Source organism: Peromyscus maniculatus, chromosome 1, assembly GCF_049852395.1.
Source record: "Peromyscus maniculatus bairdii isolate BWxNUB_F1_BW_parent chromosome 1, HU_Pman_BW_mat_3.1, whole genome shotgun sequence".
In the NCBI taxonomy this organism is placed as follows: domain Eukaryota; kingdom Metazoa; phylum Chordata; class Mammalia; order Rodentia; family Cricetidae; genus Peromyscus; species Peromyscus maniculatus.
In genome coordinates, this window is record NC_134852.1 from 160,114,832 (window position 1) to 160,136,427 (window position 21,596).

At 51.3% G+C, this 21,596-nt stretch overlaps 2 protein-coding genes across 7 annotated transcripts in view; one reads left to right on the forward strand and one right to left on the reverse strand.

Moving 5' to 3' along the window:
• Nucleotides 1-1,426: 1,426 nt before the first annotated feature.
• On the forward strand, nt 1,427-9,937 carry Zfta (zinc finger translocation associated). 3 transcript variants are annotated; one of them, XM_076558659.1, is made up of 5 exons: nt 1,427-2,197; nt 4,285-4,782; nt 5,484-5,873; nt 6,150-6,713; nt 6,904-9,937. In XM_076558659.1, exons 1-5 carry the CDS (start codon nt 2,059-2,061, stop codon nt 7,365-7,367), a joined length of 2,055 nt encoding a protein of 684 aa, XP_076414774.1. In that variant the 5' UTR covers nt 1,427-2,058; the 3' UTR covers nt 7,368-9,937. The 3 variants fall into 3 exon arrangements, with proteins under 3 accessions (XP_076414774.1, XP_076414777.1, XP_076414785.1); XM_076558662.1 differs by having other exon boundaries at nt 1,428-1,720; XM_076558670.1 differs by lacking the exon at nt 1,427-2,197 and adding an exon at nt 2,240-3,876.
• A 396-nt stretch (nt 9,938-10,333) lies between these two features.
• Rtn3 (reticulon 3) overlaps nt 10,334-21,596 on the reverse strand; it is a 56,866-nt gene continuing 45,603 nt past the window's right edge. For all 4 annotated transcript variants that reach the window (XM_006980750.4, XM_015999188.3, XM_015999189.3 and 1 more), the window contains 6 exons: nt 19,232-19,439; nt 15,698-15,836; nt 15,336-15,405; nt 14,372-14,418; nt 12,964-13,022; nt 10,334-12,340 (listed from right to left, as the gene is read on the reverse strand). In XM_006980750.4, coding sequence (XP_006980812.1) covers nt 12,295-12,340; nt 12,964-13,022; nt 14,372-14,418; nt 15,336-15,405; nt 15,698-15,836; nt 19,232-19,439 — 569 coding nt within the window. In that variant the 3' untranslated portion in view covers nt 10,334-12,294. The remainder of the gene's footprint in view (nt 12,341-12,963; nt 13,023-14,371; nt 14,419-15,335; nt 15,406-15,697; nt 15,837-19,231; nt 19,440-21,596) is intronic.

The following is a 21,596-nucleotide window of genomic DNA, read 5'->3' on the forward strand; positions in this document are numbered from 1 at the left end:
ATACCCAGCCCTTTCTTCCATTATTATTATTATTATTATTTTTATTATTATTATTATTATTTTAAGACACAGTCTCACTATGTAGCTCTGGCTGGCCTGGAACTTGCTATGTAGACCAGGTTGGCCACAAATTCAGAAATCTGCCTGCATCTGCCTCCAAGTGCTAGGATTAAAGGCATGCGCGTGATCTGGCCTCTTTCTTTTTAAAGTTTTACACATGAGCATGTGAAGGCCAATTCCCTGTTATTTTCTTTGTGTTCCTGGGCCTGGCAACCTTCCACCTCATGGTGCATCCTGCATCCCATGAGCATGCGGCCCTGTTCAGCCCAAGGGGTGAAATGAAGGGCAGCCAGCCATGGGAGAGAAGAGTTGTAGGACAGGGACTTAAATTTCCCCAAGGTGAAGTCTCTCCCAAGTCATCCTGGAGGCTGAAAACACGGGGATGGGGGGTGTTCCACCAGTGAAAGCGCCCTTGTGGCACTTCAGAAATTTTACTTCCTGTCTTCTCCGCATATACACTTCGGGGAATGGTTTCCTGTGTGCCGGGTAATTTAATATTTTCCTTTACTCCCCAGGGGCTGTAATTGTTTCTTTTTTATTGGCTGAGGATGCCTAAGTCACCGGCAGTAGCAGCATTCTTGTTCACTGCTGCATGTCCTGAGAGTCGGTGCTTGTAGCACATAGTAGGTGTTGCGTGTGAGAACGACCCCGGGGACGTGACTTCTTTGACCGACTGTTGTGTGCCTCCCCGGCAGGGAGAGAATAAAACCCACCTCTAGATAACAAGACCCTCATGGTGTCCCGCACCCGGTAATTAGGATCCTCAGGCCTTCGCTTTGTTGTGGGAGACCAACCAAAGGCAAGCGAGCACCTGCGTCCTCAGCTGTCTCGGTAGGACCCCAGGCTGGCTCGACATCACAACCCCTCGAGGTTCCTTCTCAAGGCTGTCCGGTAGCGGGGGACCTGGAGGTGTCCAGGGGCCGAAACCAGAATTCGCCCCAAGGGTTCCCAGCCTAGGGACGCGCGTCTCCAAGTGCCCAACGCCACGATCGGAGCCAGCATTCTTCTCCCCTTCGTCCTGTGTAGGAGCCCCGGGGCTCAGCAGACTGCCTCCCCTGGCACCTATAGGCCTGCGGGGGCAGGGGCCTGAATCACCGCCGCAATCGCCCTCTCTTTCCGGCTTCCAGCCCGGGGCCACCTCCGCTTCTCCGCTTCGTAACGCCGGCGGACCAGCGCAGCGCGCTCGCTCTCCTCCAGCCCTCTGCGCGCCCCTCTCCTAGGCTTGCACTTTGGCGGCCGCCGCCCTCACCCGGGCCGGCTCGGTGGAAGCCTCGCCCCGCTGCCCCTCCTCGGTAGAAGCCAGAGCTGCCTGCGCTAGCCCCAGGCTCCCGCGGGAGGGGGCGCGGCGGCCCCCACGGCTCCACCCTCTCCGCGGGGCCGCGGCCATCTGGGGCCCCTGCCAGGCGCGTCCGCTCGGGGCCCGCGCCCAGCTCGCGCGGGAGGACAAGGAGGCACCCGGGGAGGGGGTCCGGGCCGCCGCACCGGGCGGTCCCCTGCTCGCTGGCTGCGGAAAGCTGCTCGCGGAGATGCCCCGAGGGGGCGGTGGCTGAAGCGCATCGTAGCGGACTGGACGCGGGCGCCCCTGGTCACCTCGGCGACTCTTTACAAGCCCAGAGCTGCAGTTGCGGACGCGGCGGGGCGGGCCCGTGAGGGCGCTGAGGTCCGTGCTCCCCGCGTCCGTAACAGGCGCCCACTGCGGACTCGCCACCTCCCGCCTTCCCCGCGCCAGCCCCCCGCGAGCTGGCAGGAGGAAATTGCACGCGGCCCCTTTAAATTTACCCAGGAGCCCTTAAAGGAGCCCCAGGGGCCCCAGACAGGAATCCCCACCCCGGTCCAGCCCGCGCCGCCGAGCGAGCAGCCAGCCGTCCGTGCGGCCGGCCGCCCGTGAATGCGCCCCGCGCCCGGGGGCCCCGCGCACCGAGCGCCCTGCGCGCGCCGCCGCCGGCTCCGCGGCCCCGCGCCCCGCCGCCCCGGGGCCCCCGCTCCGCAGCACAGCTCATGGAGCCCGGCGGGGACCACCGGAGCCGGAGCGGCGGCGGCAGGGGCGGCCCCGGGCCCGCAGTGTCCTCGGCACGGGGCCGACGGCTGCCGCCCGCTGCCGCGAGCGGCGGCGCGGAGCCCGAGGAGGACGACGGCGGTAAGAGCTGGGCCCGACGGCCCGGGGCGGGGGCCCCGGCGTGGGGGAGGGGAGGGCTGCGGCTCCGGGCCCCTCTCGGCCGCCGAACAAAGCGGGGGACGAGCTCAGGGCGGCCGGGGGCGCCACCTGGCGGGCACGGAGCGCCGCTGCAAGGCCCGCGGGGCGCCCCCCGCCGGTACTGGGGTCTGCCCGCCGGGCTGGGGCGGATCCCTGCCCCTTAAAGGGCCCCGCGGCGCCCGCTTTTAGGGGACCAGCGACACGGGGGACAAGGCGCTGGAACTTACGGCCCCCGCCCTTTTCTCTTTCAGACTCTCAAGTGGTTTTTCTTTTCAAAGGCCGCCCAGCCCCCCCTGTCCCCGTCCCCGTCCCCGTCCCCTCCTGGAGCTTTCCCCAGAGTAGCATAGCTCGGGATTCCGCTGTTCTCGGGTGCGCCGTCCCTCTCTTGCGTGGCCTTGCTGGAGACGGGAACTCTTCCCTTCACGGTTGCGTTAAGGGAAAAAGAAAAAAAAAAAGCACAGCCTACGCCCTGGGGAGCCCCCTCTGCTGTCTCCCACATCGGGAAGGTCTTAAGTAAGGGGTGGGATCGCCGGTGCACTGTCGGGTTTCAGAATTTATTTTGGCTGCGGTTTGTCAGCTGTACCAGGACCGGCCGGTCCTCGTTGGCCCTCAAAGCCGACTGTTTCCCTCCCCCCCCCCCCCTTACTGCGGGGTTTATTGCCTTTATCAGCGAAGGTTCCGGCCTGACTAGGGAGACTGTTCCCTACTTTCTGAGCTCTCCTCCCTAAAAGCCCCCCATCCTCTTTTGTTTTTAAAGAATCTCAGCTCCTCCTTTTTTATTCTCTGGTCCCCCCCCCCCCCCTTTTGCTCTTAAAGGGCCAGTCTGCCTTAGACTTAGAAGGCTCCCGCACGGGAAGGATGCTTAGTAGTAGGATGCTAATTATCAGCCCCTGTGTGTGCAGACAAAGGGCTCAGGCCCAGAGAGCGACATGACCTGCCAGAGGTCACTGAGCAAGTCATCAGTGAAGCCAGACCTTGGACCTAGTGTTTTCTGTTTTTTTTCTATAGCTGCACTTAAAAACAATAATAATAATAATAATGAAAACAAAAGAAAACTCCACACAGGGACAGGAGTTCTCTCTGATGCTGTCTTTTGTTTGTGACTCTGGGATTCTGTACTGAGAGAATGACCAGAACATGCCTGTAATAGTTTTTGTGGCCAGGAGACCATTTTCTAAATAAAAATGGCCAGCCAGCTCTGTAGGGAGGGTAAGGTAGGGCTCTGGGTGTCTTTTTGACAAAATGTGAGAACACCAATGGGTTGGTGGGGCCCAGAAGTGCCCACCTTTCCTATGGCTGGGCAGTAACCAAGGCCCTGCCAGCCCAGACGAGATAAGTACCTAGAAAGACTTAATGGGTTTGATGGGTGGTGACGGTTCCCGATCTGCAGAATGTTCAGCAGTCACTCGGGTGGCCCTCCTACCTTCCCTCTTCAGGGCCGTTGGACTGCCGACTCTGGGGAAGTCTGGGTCTGAAGTCCTTTCCCTGGAGCTGTTGACAGCTCTGTCTTAGGTGCCCTCCAGTGGGAGCTGACCTTTCACACCCCATCCCTAAACTGGTACTTACAGGAGGACACAATTGGGGTATTATTGGAAGAAGGGACCTTCCTTGTGGGGCCTCAGGTGGGTGGGTCTTATGCACAGATCTGGGTGCAGACAGACACCCCCTTTGTTCCCCCGCTCCCCACTGCTGTCTCCATTCTGGCTGTAACTGCCCAGCCTGCTGATCTCCTAGCTTTATCCCTCCCTGTACCTCTGGAGAGTGCCGTCCCTGGCCTTCTGTCCCTGGCCTTCTGTAGCGGGCTTGCACAGTACCCGCATCCTTTTGTTTTGGTCCTCTCACTGGGTCCCTGCTCTTTGTAAGGGGTGTTTCGACTCCCTCGTCACCCACTTCCCCTCACCGCTCTTGCCAACCCTTCCTTGCCCTGAGCTCCCCATCCCCCACATCCCTTTCTCATGCTTCCAAATCAAAGCCTTGGGTCCTTTCCCTGGAAACTGGAGATTGAGAATGTGTCTCCCTTTTCCCTTCAGGACAAGCTCTTCAGCTGGAAGGGGGTGCCTTGGGGTCCTGGGGAAGTACCCCCCTACCCTCCTCCAGGGCCAGGGGACCAGCATCTTCAGGCAGGAAATACTCAGATCATTGTGAGGCTCGGGCCTCGAGGCCTGGAAAGAGCCGCATCCCTGGCAGGGACCATCGGCGTTACTACCATGACCACTGGCGACTGGAGTACCTGATGGATTTCATCCCCTCCCGGCACGGCATGGTGTGCATGGTGTGCGGCAGCTCCCTCGCCACCCTCAAGCTCAGTACCATCAAGAGGCACATCCGCCAGAAGCACCCCTACTCCCTGCACTGGAGTCCCCGAGAGAAGGAAGTCATCAGCAGCAGCTGGGATGCCCATCTGGGGCTGGGGGCCTGTGGTGAGGCTGAGAGCCTGGGGGCCCAGGGGGCTGAGGAGGAGGAGGAGGAGGAAGATGAAGAGGAGGAGGAGGGGGCCAGCCTCCAAGCTTGCCCACCCAAGGGCCCAGGTAATACAGAATATTGGGAGAGGCAGGGGATTGTGTGTAACGGGGCTGGGTAGGTGGGCAACTTTTCTGCTCTCCAGCTATTTATTTTCATTCTTTATTTACTTCTTCACTTATTTATTTTGAGCAAGGCTCTGCTCCATCTTTGGGTAGATTCTGTTTGCTCCCCTTGCTGTTGAGTGTGGGGAGGGATTAGTGATGCCGGGTAGTTCCAGCATCCCTGGCAGCCTTGACAGTGTGCAGTGGGAGGAGCAAGGAGAGTCGTCGGGGTGGGGGTGGGGTAAGTTGAGGAAAGGGCTGTGAGTGGGTCAGGGCAGTGGAGTGTGGTGTTAGAACAGGGAAGCCCAGGGAAGGGGTCAGAGTCTGGGCTTAGGGCTGCTGGGTGGACTTGAGTGAGTGGCCCTGAGGATTAGGGAGTGGGTGTGGTGGCACATGCCTGTCATTTTAGTACCAGGAGAGTGGGGGCAGGAGCGTCAATAGTTGGATGGGGCTGAACATAGAGGGTTTGAACCCAGACTATGCTGTATGAGTTTCTCTCCAAAAAACGAAAGAGAAGAGGAGAGGAGAGGAGAAGACGGGCCAAGGTCAGCCATGGGACCTGAGTCAGAGATGGAGTGAGAAGAGGCTGTGTGTGGAGCCCCTGGCTGTGGTGGGGGATTCCCCAGAGGGCCAGAGTCTCAGTTGCTTCCCTCCAACCCTTTCAGGCAAAGCCCCAGCTGGTGGGGGCTGCCGGCGCCAGCGGCGAGGGGTTCGAGGGGGCCCAGTGGCACCTCGGCGCCGGCGGCTGTCAGCCTCCCGAAGGGCTGGGGGCAGCAGGGGACTGGGGCCCCGGCGCCTGGAGCGGAGGCTGAAGGAGTCCCTGCAGAACTGGTTCCGGGCCGAGTGTCTCATGGACTACGACCCACGGGGGAATCGGCTGGTGTGCATGGCCTGTGGCCGGGCACTGCCCAGCCTGCACTTGGACGACATCCGTGCTCACGTGCTGGAGGTGCACCCCAGCTCCCTCGGGCTCAGTGGCCCCCAGCGCAGTGCCCTGCTGCAGGCCTGGGGTGACCAGCCTGAGGCTCTGTCCGAGCTCACCCAGTCCTCACCAGGTGCGAGGCTGTCCCAGGGCTGAGACCCCTTTAATATTAGGGCGGCAGCTTGGGAGCGGAAAACAAAATTGGGAGGCGGGGACATTTGGTTGAGGGCTGCAGCCTTATTTTCCCTCTACACACAGACTCGCAACTCCCCACCTCTCTCTCTCTCTCTCTGGCTAGGGCCGGCTAGCTTGGGGCTGGGGTGAGGAGCAAGGATTGGAACCCTCTTGTGTGGCTAAGGGCAACCCAGCCAGCAGGCTGAGTCCTTCTCCCTCACCCCTTCCCCAACAGACGATGACCTCGTCCCCCAGGACCTGACCAGAAAGAGCCGGGACTCCGCCCCCGCTGCTGGAGCCCCCTCCTCTCAGGATCTCAGCCCCCCAGACGTAAAGGAAGAGGCTGGCTGGGTGCCTGAGAGGCCCGGGCCGGCAGAGCAGGAGGAGGAGGAGGCGGAGGAGGGCGAGGGCGAGGGCGAGAGGGCGGGCATCCCGGTCCGGCCTCGGAGGGGCCGAGACCATCGCCGCCACTACCAGGAGCGCTGGCGGCTGGAGTACCTCATGGAGCTGGACGGCTGCCGCCGCGGCCTGGTGTGCATGGTGTGCGGGGGCGCGCTGGCCTCGCTCAAGATGAGCACCATCAAGCGACACATCCGCCAGCGCCACCCGGGCTCCACCAGCCTCAGCGGGCCAGTCAAGGCCCTCATCGCCCAGGAATGGAGCGAGAAGGCTGCGCACCTGCTGGCTTTGGGGCTGCCCAGCCCGGAGTCCCCCAACGACCCTGTCGCCCCCAGTGCAGCCTCGGCCTCTGAGGAGGGGGGAGGGGCAGAGGAGGCGGAGCCAGAGGAGGAGTGGTGGGGTGAGCCTGAGAAGGGCCGGAGCATCTGGCAAGGGAGAGTGGGCAGGGTCAAGAGGGCTGGGCGGGTAGGGTGGTGAGAGTGGGATGCTGCAGGGAGAGACGGGAGGATGGGACGGGAGGGCCTATGGAGAGTAGGGACCGGGCCTGATTCCTGCCACCCGCTCTAAGGCAGCCCTTTGTTCCTCCCCAGGCGACGCGCCGGTGTCCCCCGGGGCTCCATCGGAGCGGCCGGCCGAAGAAGAGGAGGATGAAGATGACGGTCAGGAGCCTGGGGGGCTGGCCTTCCCGCCGCTGCCATTGCCCCCGCCGCCCCCGCCCCCGCCGCCGCCGCCGCGCAGCCGGGAGCAGCGGCGCAACTACCAGCCGCGCTGGCGGGGCGAGTACCTGATGGACTACGACGGCAGCCGGCGCGGCCTGGTGTGCATGGTGTGCGGGGGCGCGCTGGCCACGCTCAAGGTGAGCACCATCAAGCGACACATCCTGCAGGTGCATCCCTTCTCCATGGACTTCACCCCAGAGGAGCGCCAGACCATTCTGGAGGCCTACGAGGAGGCTGCGCTGCGCTGCTACGGCCACGAGGGCTTCGGGCCACCGGCCCCGGCGCCGCGGGACGGCAGTGCAGACCTAAAGCCGGGCGCGGTTTGTCGCGCGTAGCACTCGCCCTGCGCTGGCCTGGCCCTTGGGCTGAGAGACCCTGATGTCAGGCGCTGGGCTCCCCCTCCCCGCTGGCCGGGCTGGACCGGGGTTGGGGATGGGGAGGAGCCCGCCACTGTTCCCCAGTGGCACTCTGATGTGCCGCTAGTCCCTGCGCTCTTTGCGCGGAGTCCCGCGCTTCTCGAAAAGCCAAAGCGCCTCTCCAGTGTTCACAACGAATGCTCCCGGCCGCGCCCAAGGGCGCAGTGCTGCCAGGCCGGGGTGGGGGTGCCCGCAGTCAGTATTAGGGTTGAAGGCAGGGCGCAGGGAAGTCAGGATAGACGCGCTGGCCGCTCGCCCTGGCCGAGGGCCCAGATCTGTGCGGCCTCGCACGCCCTCGGGCTTGGCTCTCGGCTCCCAGGCTGCTGGCTGCAGGGTCCAAATTGGTATTCTCGGTCTCTCAGAGGCCCAGGCGGCAGACTGGGGCAAAGGCGGGGGCGGGACGAGGGCGGGCGGAGCGATGGGACCCAGTCATCTGCGCCAGCTTCCCGGGCTGGCCCAGGGGACCGTGCATCCATCCTGGGCCGCTGCCATGCCTCCGGGACCGGGGTCATAAAGGGATTAGCACTTTTTTCCTTAACCTCTCTTGCTCAGAGAGCATGTTACCCACCCAGTGAAAGCGGCGGGCGCGCTCTTGGTCCAGCGCCAGCACCGTGCGAGCTCGGGGCACTGGGTGGTTAGTCTATTACTGCCCCCACTGAACGTGATTCGTCCTCGGTGGATGCGACACCGGTTCTCAGCTCCCAGGGCTTGGGGCCGGGCCTTGGCCTCTCTTTCTCTTACCCGTGGTGCCAGAAGGGCCCCTCAATCTCCCAGGCAGGTCCGAGAGGGATGTGTAGATTTCATTCTCCCGTGGAGAACAGGTGGTCCCAAGATCAGGCCCTTTTTTGCTCTTTGTATTTTATTTTGAAACTGTATTTAATGCTTTTTATATGAAAGGGAGAGGGGAACTGGCCCGATCACCCTTATGTGCAAATGTCTTATTTATTATTCGTGTATCAGAGATAAGCTGTGAGGTGGAGGAGGAAGGACAGAGATGGGCGTGTGGCAAGGGGATTAGGAGGATACTAAATATCCCACGTTCCCCTGGCCTTGTTTCTAGGTCCGGTGTCTGCTCTTCACAGAGGGAAGCCACTGAGGCACTGTGCCCTCCTTTTAAAGTCAGGGTGTGGTGGTCAGGAGATGGAACTTGGGAGGGGCCCTAGGTTCTGGGGTCAGTGTATAGCCCCTGTGGTGAGAAAACAAGAAAAAGAAATCCCTTCTCTCACCCGCCAGAGCCAGAGCTCAAGGTTCAAGTGCCTCAGGCCCAGTTCCCTAGACTTCCTGGTCGACAGTTGGATTTTATACCACGGATTTTATAGCATTTTTATATAATTTCAAGATTGTCAGTGGGAAAGGACCCTGGAGATCACAAATTGATCCCTTTCAGAGAGAGGAGCAAAATTCCGAAACCCAGAAATTATTACTTAGCCAGCTAGGAACAAGTCAAGAACTAGAATGAAAAACTCCCGGTTCAGTGAGCTTTGCACTGTATTGCACTGCTTTCAGGATTTCTTTACCCGTTAGGCCTGCCAAGATTCGTGTTGGCACTGCAGGCCCTCAGCACTTGTGACTCCTGAGGACAGCAAAGCATTGCACTTCCTGGGAATAAGGATGAAGGCGGCTTTCAGCACTGCAGGCCTGGGGCAGTGAGGGGTGAGGAGAGGGCCCAACTCCAGGTGGGGCCCACCTCTCCTGGGGCCGAGGTTTCTCCAGCAGAAGGTGGCTCCGTATCAGTGCTTGTTTTCAAGTTATCAGATATTCTGGAACGGCTGCTGGCTCAGTTAAATTCCAGTTTTGACCAGCCAGAGTTTTGGAGACAGTATTAAAATCTTTAGAACAGGTTATGGATGGTGCCAGGCTGGGCACTGACCTTTTTTTTTTTTACTTTTCATCATGCATGTTTTTAAACAGAGTATTCTCTCCTGCCTCTACACCACCTTTTATAAACAGTAGGCAACATTGGAGCTGCTGATTGTCACCACCAGGGCTCACTGCTGAAGTCCAGGTTAGCTGGGGCAGAAGTTAGAAACGGTTTTCCCCTTGAGAGGCAGCCCCAGACTAGCATCATTTTAGGCACTTGCTAGAGACAGAAATCCTTGGGCCCACCTGACTAAGCCAGAAGGGTGGGGCCCACAGTGTATTCCCAAAGGCCCTTCCCACAGCTGCAGCTCCCAGGGAGGTTGTCTGGCAAGTACCTCTTCAGTGATTCTACCATGACTGGATGGCCTCAAGGGTCAAGGGGTTGGTGGGTCTCCTCCCTCGGGATTCTGATTGAACAGGTGAAATTTCTTCATTGTTTTAATGGTATGCTTGCTATTATGGCCCATATGTAAATGTTACTCTGGATACATATTTATATGCCATGTTACTTAGTGACACTATTCAAACATTTGTATGTGTATTTGTGAAGTTGTTTGCATCAGTCATTTAAAAAGTATTTCAGTCTAAGTTTTCCCGAGAGGTATGTTGAATAAAATCTTAAAAGTCCAGCACGAGTCACAGCCAACTTAGTTCTGGGGCAGAGTGAATGGGATGAATTCTGATGTCAGATCAGGTGTGCCATGACCAGCTCAGTTTCAGCTTTTGGCTGCATGTGGTTTATGGGCTGCTTCCTGTGGTAAGCGGGGAGGGACCCTTCCCATTCCCAGGCTGGTGAGAAGTTGAACCAGGCCCTTTAACCCAAGTCACTTCTAAGGTCACCTTTTACACAGTCTCTTCACTTCATTTTAGAAACCAAATCAGTGCAGCTCTGCTCAGTGCCCGGAGTCCCTGCAATCTTGGGAGTTCTTTTTGAAGGTTCCCGGAATGTGGGTGAGAGCAAGTGAAAGCCTTTCGTTCTCACTTCACCCAAACTGTGTAAAAAGAATAAAGTTGCAGACTGATGAGACAGTCACTGTGTTCTTTATTTATAATTAATACATCAATTTGCAGTTTTACAGGGACCACGAGAGCTCCTTGAGGCTACTGTATTTTTATGTTGCACGCACAGACACGTACACAATTTCATTAGTAACTTGTTCATCTATAGATTTTTCTTAAAAAGAAAAAAAATTCCTGTGTGGCACAAAAATCTTTCCAATTATTTTAACACAGCAGCAACACAGAAAAGAGCCAGGTGTGGAGGCTTCCAGTGCAGAATGGGGCCCCTTGTTGGGAGGCCCCAAAGACCATCAGTGCATTTACTTCCTGGGAGGGCAGAGGATGGCGATGGAGTGTTTTCTACAATGGAAACCAAAAATTCAAAATGAACATGGGCAAAGAACTAAGAAAATGTAGTAAGGCATTCTACCTACCAAAATCCCTAAGTCATTTCCCAAAAGGAGGGGAAAAGGTTCCATTCCTACTTTTATAGTCACAGACCTCGGTGACCATTGCAGACCAGAGCCCGTGAAGTCCCAGCTCTTCCTCATAAAGGCAGGGCTGAGACCTGAAGGAATTCTTGGATGCCACTATACAAGCTGACTAGATTTCCATGCTGAAGGGTAGATAGATGCAAGGTCACAAATAGAAATCAAGATCCCCAGTCAATCATAATGACAGATGTTGTCTATCAACATCTCCTGGTCCTTCCTGGCCACCCACAACTTAAAACTTGAAAATACTCTCCAAATGAGCATTGTAGGCCAAGGTAGGAACAATGTCATAAATGTGTCTAAAAATGGAGATCCCCCTCAGAACAACACTCACTCACAAGCTGCTCTCAAAGCTACATGTCGGGAGTCTGGAAATGTACCTCCCCCTCTAAGCAGCTGATGCCTCTGGACTACAGACACACGACTTGTATGCAGCCAGTGGGGCTTCAGTCCTCAGCTAACCCTGCGAAGCACAGGTGGAAGCAGCGGTGGAGCAGCAGCAGGGAAGACACAGAAGGAAGGCTCGTGTTCTTGTCCCTCGTTCCCACAGACCAAGGTAGGGTTACGGTAACTCAATGGCTGGAGCCCACATGCAGATTATGTTTCTTAAGCTTATAGCAGTGTACAGCAGTTACAGACATTTATTTCATAATAAGAAAAGTACAACCATATTTATTAAACTTGAGGTAAGGTGGGCAGGGAAAAGAGGGAGAAGCACATTCTGGAATGATTTCTCAAGCCAACACTCACACTGGTATCCCAGACCAACGGCTCGGACACTGCCCTCCCAGTGGCAGAGCCCTTCCTTCCTTCCTTTTCTGGGAGGGCAGCAGGAGGAGGGGGGTGACAGCTCCTCCTGCTGACTGCTCCACCCCACTCTGTCCCTCTGTATTTCTCAGATGGCGTTCTGGGAAAAGGGAATTACCTCTATCACCTGCAAGTTATTCAGAGCTGACAGTTCTTTCATTTAAGGAAGAAGAAGAGCAGGAGGAGGAGCTGCTCAGGTGTAAGGCAGGAAGGTGGGACTGGAGGGCCGCACAAACCCAACGGAAGGATCCCACTCCTGCCCCTGACTATGTATTCATAAGTTAATCATTATTTCTTAACTTAAAAATAAGGGCAAAATTATAAATGGGAACTGTGTATGAGTCCTTGAAACAGGAGAGAGGACCCTAAGGCATTTCTCTCTTCTTTTTCTCCTTTTGTGGTACAGGTAAAAGCTCCACCACTGTTATGGTCTGATTAATTCTATTAATTTGATTCATTCTTTATTCTTTTGGGTTCTAAGAGATCAGTTCTTTTTTCAGTCTAACACATCTTGTGCTTGGTACTGAGGGTAAAGGGAGAGGAGGGGAGAGAACACCAAATTAAGAACAAACAACTTGGAACCAGGCTCAAGCTGATACTGAGCAAGTTCCTTCATGGTACAAGTGACGATGTTATAACTATTAAATGGCGTTTTAGTAACTGTTGCACTTCTGGCTTCCACGTGCTTATTCTGCCTTTTTTTTGGCGATTCCGGGAAGCTTTGCTTGGATCCTATTGAAGAAAGAAGAAGACAACTGAAAATATTTGTTTTAAATGTGCTTTTGTCCTAGGTTTGTATTTCCTCCAGGATATCAGGTAGGGCTCTGCTGTTCTCTGCCTGGAACAAGCCTGAGGGATTCCACCTTGCTGCCCTTGAACTCACATTGATCCACCTGCTTCTGCCTCCCAAGTACTGGGATTTACAGGTGTTTACCCCAATGCCAGGATATAAGCTTTATATTATTTATTAGAAAAAGACAGGGAAGAGTTGCCTTAACTTGGATACATATGAGAATAAATAGGGTTCAATAACCAAAAAATATTTGACAGCCAAAGTATTTCTGTTGATTATTTTTCTTGAGAGCTGGAGGGTAGGACATTAAGTTCAAGGTCAGCCTGGGCTATATATAGCAAGACCCTGTCTCTAAAGCAAATAACCCAACCAACCAAACTACCACAACAAAACCCAAAGATGCTTCTTAACAAGAGGCTCAAGTAAATAAAACTATCTAAGGTTTTATTCAGGGTGAAAATTAGTTACCTTTGACAGTAACATTTTATATAAGAGACTAGAAATTATAGGGGAGGGGATGGTATACATGGGAAATGGTGACATGATCCCTATGGGTACTTACTTTTCAACAATTGACTTGGTCTGATCCCGGGCAATCCCAACATAGTGATCAATCTGTGTCTTTAAGAAAGAAAGGAAGGAAGATTCAGCTGGGTAATACAGGAGCTGAGAGTTTTCTTGAAGGCTTTTTTTTTTTCTTTTTCTTTTTCGAGACATGGTTTTGCTGTCCTGGAACTCGCTCTGTAGTCCAGGCTGGCCTCTAACTCAGAGATCCTCCTGCCTCTGCCTCCCCAGTGCTGGGATTAAAGGGTGCGCCACCACCGCCTGGCTGCCTTTTTTCCCATATAAAAAGCACTGTTCTTTTTAGTGCAGCCATCAAAAACCCCACCAGTCACTATTTAGAAAATAAAAATGATGTCTAGTTTTTCAAAGAATTATAAACTTCTGTTTTCAGACTTCAACTTATGCAATACTTCAAAATAAAAGTCATCATTTGTAGATGTAGGATGTATGTAGTGTTTCCTTTAGCAACACTGAGGTACATTTTCTGAGTACTAGAAATTTCAGATTTAATCTATATTCTGTAGTTGTTAGGTGTGATGGCTCCTGGGCATGATTAACTTATTTAATATTAAAAAGCCAAAAATCTTTTGTGTGTATGTATTTGTGTGTACGTGTATGAGTGTGCATGAGTCTGGAGGAAAAAACTGACATATGGTTTTTCTTCAATTGCTCTCTAACTAGTTAATTAATAAGAAGATAATTAAAGATAGGGTTTCATGTAGTTTAAGCTGGCCTACAACTTATTATGTAGCTAAGAATGACCCTGAACTTCTGATCATCCTGACTCCACCTTCTACATGCTAGGGCTACATGAGTGTGCCACTACACACAATTTATGTAATGTTAGGGCTTAAAACCCAGGGCTTTGTTTATACTAGGCAAGTACTTTACCAACTGAGCTACATCCCCAGCCCTCTACTTTATTTTTGAGACAGTTCAGTCTCTTACTGAACCTGGAGCTCACTGATTTGGTTAGAATGGCTGGCCTGCACTCCTCCCCAGGGCTGGGATTACAGGTGTACATTCTAACAACAGGCAATTTTATGTGGGTGCTTGAGATCAGAACTCAGGTCCTCCTGCTTGGGTGACAAGCATTTTATCAACCGAGTCATCTTCTCCCTTCTCTCCCAAAAGGTCTTCTGATCCACGCAGCCCACAATGCAAACATCTGGACATACTAACATTTCCTTGAAAGTACAGTTTAGTTTTGAGAAGCTCAACTTTTATTATATAGTACCTCTTCACCTTCCTTTTTTGGAAAGGATTATTCAACCCTGTGACACAGAATATCTATCCTAGGCTTCCAGTCTTGCTGGAAGACACGACTCTCAGTCTATTACTTTCCTTAAAATGACTTGAAGCCAGTCACACATTATTAGCATATCTGCTGCCAGACAAATGCCTACCTTATACTTCTCATAGACAATTGGAACGCTGAAAACAAGCAGCTCAGCTGTAAGACAGAATCAAAACATGGCAAGTGCAAAAGTGAGACTCAAGCAATACAGACATTTTTCATGATGTCCAAAGAAACAACCAAAAAGAGAAAAACAAGTGCTCCCAACTGAGGCCGGCAGGAGAGAGCAGATCAGGGTCATATTAAAAACCCAAACAGGCTGCTTTCTTTGTATGACAGGCATCAACTTCTAAGCTACAAAAGTGATTTCTAAAAGCAAGGTCCCCACATTTAAACCAAATCTAAACAATCCTTTACTTACAGTTGCTTTGAAATTTCTACACCCCCCCCCACCCCCGGAGATAGGGTTTCTCTGTGTGTCCCTGGCTGTCCTGGAACTCATTCTGTAGACCAGGCTGTCCTCAAACTCAGAGATTCCCCTGCCTCTGCCTCCCCAGTACTGGGATTAAAAGCATGTGCCACCACTGCCCAGCTCATTTTGAAATTTCTTTGTCAGGCCATTTAATCAACACAGGGCCACAAGCCCAGGCTACTCCAATATCTAACACACTCTAGACACCACAGGCTGCCATGTAGATTAAGTGGTTATACTGTGTGCATGCTCTTCAGCCAAGCACTCTGCCCCGGTTACATTTTTTTTTTTTTTCTTAATTGAGGGTCTCATATGTCCTAAGTGGGCCTAGAACTCATTATGAAGCTTAACATGATAATCCATTTTGATCCTCTTGTTTCCATCTACCAAGTGCTGGGATTATAGATGTGTACCATTACGCCCTTTTTATAATTTGTGAGACAAGGTCTTATTAAGTTGCCCTTGCAGGTTTGATCCTCCTGCCTCAGCTTCTTGAACAGCTGTGATTATAGGTCTGTACCATTTGGCCCAGCATTTATACTTAGTCTTACAGAATACTTCAAGAAATAAACACATGGACACACTTTCCTTGTCACCTTACCAAGGATCAGAAGGGTGATTCCATTAAAAACAGCACCAACATAGGTCATCAGCCACATGAAGACAGCCAGCTGTGAAAGCCAATGGCAGAGGGTTAGACAAGAACAATGATAACTCAGAGTTCAGGCTACCTAGGTCTGCACCAATGCAGTGACAGGATACAGATCCCCTACTTGCACGTCACAATCAGAAAACTGCCACCGTCTTGGGTGCCGAGCTGGTGACTACTGTTGTAATGCTGCTCTTTAGAGGGTGGCCACAGCTTTTTCTGCTGACTCCCACCTCCTTTTGACAGGCTTTCTCCTGTCTAATAAAAACCCTATATTCTCTATTTTACCTCTGAACCACAGACCAGCAACTAACCTTCAAGGAGTCAACCAGGTCTTCTACCAGAAAGAGACGGATGATGAGTTTGAGGGCTCTGTTGACATGCACCATTGCAGCATTCATGTAGTTATGGAAAGCTTCTGAGGACAGGGTAATGTCCACATCCAGGTATGCCCTTCCAGGGAAGAAGAAAACAGTCACTCATAAAACACATAAGGGAACATTCTTCAACAACACAGTGGTTTTCAGTGGGAAACTGGCATTCTAGAAATCTATAGGGGACACAGCTGCCATTTAATGGATAAAAGCAAATACGTCAATTATGTATATGAATTGTAGGGCTTTCCTGTATAATCTGTCTAGAGTGGATATGTCAAAACACACTCTATGGGAATGTAGATTGATAGCAGAAGACTTGCCTAGCATGCATGAGATCTTGGGTTCTATTCCCAGCATTATAAAACAAACAAGCAAAAACCTAAAATTGATTTGTATGTGTATGTCTATGCATGTAGAGATCAGAGAACAACCTTGGGTGTCATTTCTCTGAAACTGTCCACCATTTTTTAAACTTTTTTTGAGATAGTTTCCCACTGGCCTGGAATTCACTAAGCAGACTAAGCTAACTGGCTAGTAAGCCCCAGAGACCTGCCTGTCTCCTCCTCCCCGATACAAGTGAGCACCATTTCAGCTTTCATTGTTTTATTTTTAACATGTGTGTGTGTGTGTGGGGGGTGGGGGGTTGGGGAGGAGCTGAATGAAAATGGCCCCCATAGGCTCATAGGGAGTGGCACTATTAGGAGGTGTGGCTTTGTTGGAAGAAGTATGTCACTGGGGCTGTGCTGTGAGGTTTTAGAAGCTCAAGTCAGGCCCAGGGGCTCACACTCCCTCTTCCTGTTGCCTGCTGATCTAGACGCATAACTCTCAGCTCTTTCTTCAGCACCATGTCTGCCTGCGTGCCACCAGGCTTCCCACCATGATGACAATGGACTAAATCTCAGAACTGTAAGCCAGCTTCAACTGAATGTCTTCCTTTATAGGAGTTGCCATGGTCAGGGTGTCTCTTCACAGCAACAGGACATCGACTAGGACAGTGTGTATGTATCTGCACATGTATACTATGTGCATATGCAGAGGTCAGAGGACAGGCTGTGGCCGTTGATTGTTTCCTTTTACCATGTGGGGCCTGGGGACTGAACTCAGGTTGTCAAGCTTGGAGGCAAACAACTTTACCCGCTGAACATCTCGCTGGCTAAGACTCTGTCTTAACAAGTTCCAGAACAAGCACCACCAAAACAAAAACTAAAAGAAAAAAGAGGGCAGGGACTATAGCTTAGTGGTAAAGCGTTTACTTAGCATGTGTAAGGTCCTGGACTCAATCCCCAATTTTTTAAAAAAAGAGGAGGGGGTAGAAAAGGAAAGACTTAAAAGGGTAGTGATTGGGGGCTGGGCGGTGGTGGCGCACACCTTTAATCCCAGCACTCGGGAGGCAGAGCCAGGCGGATCTATGTGAGTTCCAGGACAGGCTCCAAAACAACACTGAGAAACCCTGTCTCGAAACAAACAAACAAACAAACAAACCCTAAAAAGGGTAGTGATCATGAATATGCTAGGGCTGGAAATTACACAATATACTTTGTTTTGTTTTTAAAAGGTGAGATTTAAAGAAAAAAAATGGGGGTAGAGTGTGGGCAGGGAAAGGGACTCACTATATAGACCTTACTATATAGATAAGGCTTAAAGTGATCTGTCTGCCTTTGCTTCCAAAATGCCATTAAAGGTGTGTGCCACCATAACCAGCCACCTTGTTCTGTGGTGTAACCCTGTACTTTTAGCTTGTTCATTCACCCAGTAGCTACTGAGTGCCTAGCGCTGGTCAACTTTGAAGATACCTTGAGGAGCTCAAATTTTTGGAAGAGTGACACTGTTCTCCTTTCTGTTTATTAAGAAAGTATCAAAAAGTTGGTCTGTGCTGGGCAGTGGTGGCGCACGCCTTTAGTCCCAGCACTCAGGAGGCAGAGCCAGGCGGATCTCTGTGAGTTCAAGGCCAGCCTGGTCTGCAGAGGAAGTTCCAGGACAGGCTCCAAAGCTACACAGAGAAATCCTATGTCCAAAAACCATTAAAAAAAAAAAAAAAAAAAAAAAAAAAAAGTTGGTCTGTAGTGGCACACGCCTTTAATTCCAGCACTTTGGAGACACAGGCAGTGCGTCTCTGTGAGTTCAAGGCCAGCCTGGTCTACAGAACGAGTTCCAGGACAGCCCAGGCTACAGAGAAATCCTGTCTCGAAAAACTATACACACACACACACACACACACACACACACACACACACACACACACACACAAATTTACAATAAAAAATTAAGTTCACATATGACTTTAAGTTACCCCTTTTATTTCTACCAACAGAAAGTACAAGCCCCAGCAAGGAGCCAGCGGGCTATTCCAGAGAGGTCACAGCAGGCGCTCTTTCTCTGAGACAAAAGGTTTTTTTATCTTATTGTATTTATTTATTTATCTATTTTGTACACAGAGGAGGGCGCCAGATCTCATTACAGATGGTTGTGAGCCACCATGTGGGTGCTGGGAATTGAACTCAGGAACTCTGGAAGAGCAGTCAGTGTTCTTAACCTCTGAGCCATCTCTCCAGCCCTTATTTTTGGTTTTTTGAGACAGGTTTTTTCTGTATAGCCCTGGCTGTCCTAGAACTCATTTTGTAGACCAATCTGGCCTCGAACTTGGAGATCTGCCCCTTGAGTACTGGGATTAAAGGCATGCAGCACCACCACCAGGAGGAGACAAAGTGTTTTTAAAAGCTGCTGTTTGTTAAAGCTCAAATACAAATTTTTATGGGCAAAGAATTTCAACAGCACAAACATGAGGAAGCATTTGGTAAAGCTACAACACAGCCAGAAAGGCATTAAAATTTGTCACCAGATTGGGGCTGGAGAGATGGCTCAGTGGTTAAGAGCACTGGTTACTCTTCCAGAAGACTTAAGTTCAATTCCCAGGTATCATCACAGAGCAGCTCACAACCTGTAACTCCAGTTCTAGTGGACTGGATGCCCTCTTCTGGCCTGCTAGGGCACCACACATATTATGTTGCCCAGACATACATGCAGGCAAAACACCCACATACATAGACAATAAAATAAAGGTTAAAAAAATTGTCCCTAGACCCAGAGAAACTACACAAGAGCTAAAGTAAATCAGAAATAAAATTCAAAATAAGCACAGAGCAAATGCCTGGTTCCAGAACTAGGAGTTCAAAGCTGTTTCTGGGCTTTACCATAAAGGGCTGAAACAGGGACACAGCGGCTCACTGAGGGCTGCCCTAGGCGAGCTATTTTGTGCACTGCTCAGGATTTGCAGCTCTCTTTAGCCTTAAGTATGAGCCTCTAGCTAGTTAAAAGTTCTTAAACACTAACCTGATGACTTCTTAGGGTGACTGCAAGGTATTTAGGGGATGTTTCTACTATCAATTGGCTGCAAGAGGCAGGTCAGAACTTCAGATCTGAGCAATCACAGCAAATCCCTCTACTGAAATGTGGGTTGTGACTTCAACTTACTTGAATGGATGGCCTTCTTCTGACTTCTGCACAGCTTGAATGACAGACTTGTAGACTCTGAAGCTGATGGTGACGGAGAGAAGAGCCAGGATGAGGTAAGAGACCACACTGATAACACTGAATGCTGCCAGGGAGAGCAGCATGATCAGCGTGGTACCAAAGACAAACCCAGTCTTCTTCACATCTCGCCAGAAAATCAGATCACGTACTGCCAAGAGAGAGGGAGTAGAAGTTAGAAAAACCAGGACTACCCCACCTGTGCTGTACATGCAGCAGAGCAGAGCGTTCACCAGCACATATATGCACCTATGTGCCTACTTCAGAGATGAGAGACTAGGCATTTATTATGGCTACTGGGTCCAGTGGGGTAAAGTGTCATCAAACTTTTTTTGGCAGAAAAGCTAATAGAGGTGGTCAACGCAGTGACTCTATGGCAGACTGCCTGTTTACCAAGTGAGGTCCTGAGTTCTACAGGGTAGGGGTGGAAAGGACAAAGCAGACAGAAACATCTTGACAGGTGTTGACTACATGAAGTAAACAAGTCAGTGTCAGGATGTTGAGACAGGAGGATCACTAGAGACCAGAGTTCACCAGAGTAGACAACACAGCAAGACCCCATCTTAATCAGTCCATGAAATGAAGTAGACAATGCTTCTAAAATGGTTAGATCCCAGACCCAAAGCCACATACTAAGTGAGATGTACAAGTTGGGGTAAGAGAGAAAATGGTGATAAAAACAGACCATCTCTACTTGAAATGAAACACCAGTCTTTGTCTTAATCTGAAAACAGAAGGGTTGTAAGTAGGAGACGATGTACTTACCCAAACCATGTGTGTACATGCATGGGATTGGGAATCCAGGGCCTTATGCATGCTGAGTAAAAGTTCAAACTACTTTCCTACTACTGAGTTACAGATTTGTGTCCCTTTAAGGCATTGTTTTTAAAATAACTTTTAATTGATACATATGGGTGTGGTGCAGATGTGTGGAGGCCAGAGGAGAGGCGCCAGTGTCATTTTTGAAACAGGGTTTCTCTGTGTAGACCTGGCTGTCCTGGAACTCACCGAAACCCACCTGCCTTTACCTCCCGAGTGCTGGGATTAAAGGCAAACAAGCCAGGCAGTGGTGGCGCACGCCTTTAATCCCAGTACTCAGGAGTCAGAGGCAGGTGGATCTGAGTTAGAGGCCAGCCTGGTCTACAAAATGAGTTCTGGACAGCCAGGACTGTTACAAAGAGAAACCTTGTCTCAAAAAACAAAACAAAAAACCAAACAACAACAAAAAACAAAATGACAACAAAAAACAGGGTCCCTCACTGTTCTGGAGCTTGCTAATCAGGTTATGCTGAGACCCAGGAATCCACCTGTCTCTACTCTCCTTCCCCAGCACTGGGATTATAAACAGCACTGCTACACCCCAGCACCCTCCTCCTCTCCTTCTTACCCTAATGTGGATTCTAGGGATTAAACTCAGGCCCAGCACTTTACTGACTGAGCCATCTAGCTCCTTAGTATTCTGGAACCTCTTTATTTTTGGTTTTGCTATTTTGGGTTATTTTTTGTACCCCAATCTTGAGCCCCTGAACTAAGAGCTGGGATTGAATGCCTGTGACACACACCTGGCCATACTTTTTTTTTTTTTCCTTGAGACAGGGTCTTGCTAAATTGCCTAGTCTGGCCTTATAAAGATGGATGAGGCATCCAGAGTTGGACAGATCGGAGTCTTAGTAATTTCTACCAGTGTTATTTTAACCTTTATTTTATTTTATTTTTTTCTGAGACAGGGTTTCTCTGTGTAGCTTTAGAGCCTGTCCTGGAACTTGCTCTGTAGACTAGGCTGGCCTTGAACTCACAGAGATCTGTCTGGCTCTGCCTCCCGAGTGCTGGGATTAAAGGTGTGCGCCACCACCGCCTGACTTGTCTGCCTTCTAAGCCATCCTTCACTGTAAAGTGAAGAAAATGGAATCTTCTCCCCAAAGCTGTTCCCAGGAGAACATAAGGCCAGTGCAGGTAGAATGCATTATGACCTACGTGGAATAACTTCACTCACTTTACTGGGAAGGGGAGGCTCTGTGATTCCTGGTGGGAACAGCTGCAGTGGTTTCGCAAATCAGGGAGAAAATGGGTGCTGCTCAGGTGCACATGACTGAAGTAAGACTATACAAGAAAAATGAACAGAGCCAGACCTACTTAAGAAAGCTAGTACTAAGTAGGATAATTCCTACAGTCAGAGTTCAGGCACACACAAATGTTAAACTTTACATGTCTGTTAAGTGTAGCTTCAACACAAAATGCAGAGAGGCTCCATGTCACCACCAGCAGAACAACCAGATGACACATGCTCCTGGATATGACACATCAGAGA

Coding starts and splice junctions, on each gene's coding strand:
- Zfta (XM_076558659.1), top strand. CDS start 2,059: ATGGAGCCCGGCGGGGACCACCGGAGCCGGAGCGGCGGCGGCAGGGGC. Junction 4,783..5,483: donor TTGCCCACCCAAGGGCCCAG/GTAATACAGAAT, acceptor CAACCCTTTCAG/GCAAAGCCCCAGCTGGTGGG. Junction 5,874..6,149: donor GCTCACCCAGTCCTCACCAG/GTGCGAGGCTGT, acceptor CTTCCCCAACAG/ACGATGACCTCGTCCCCCAG.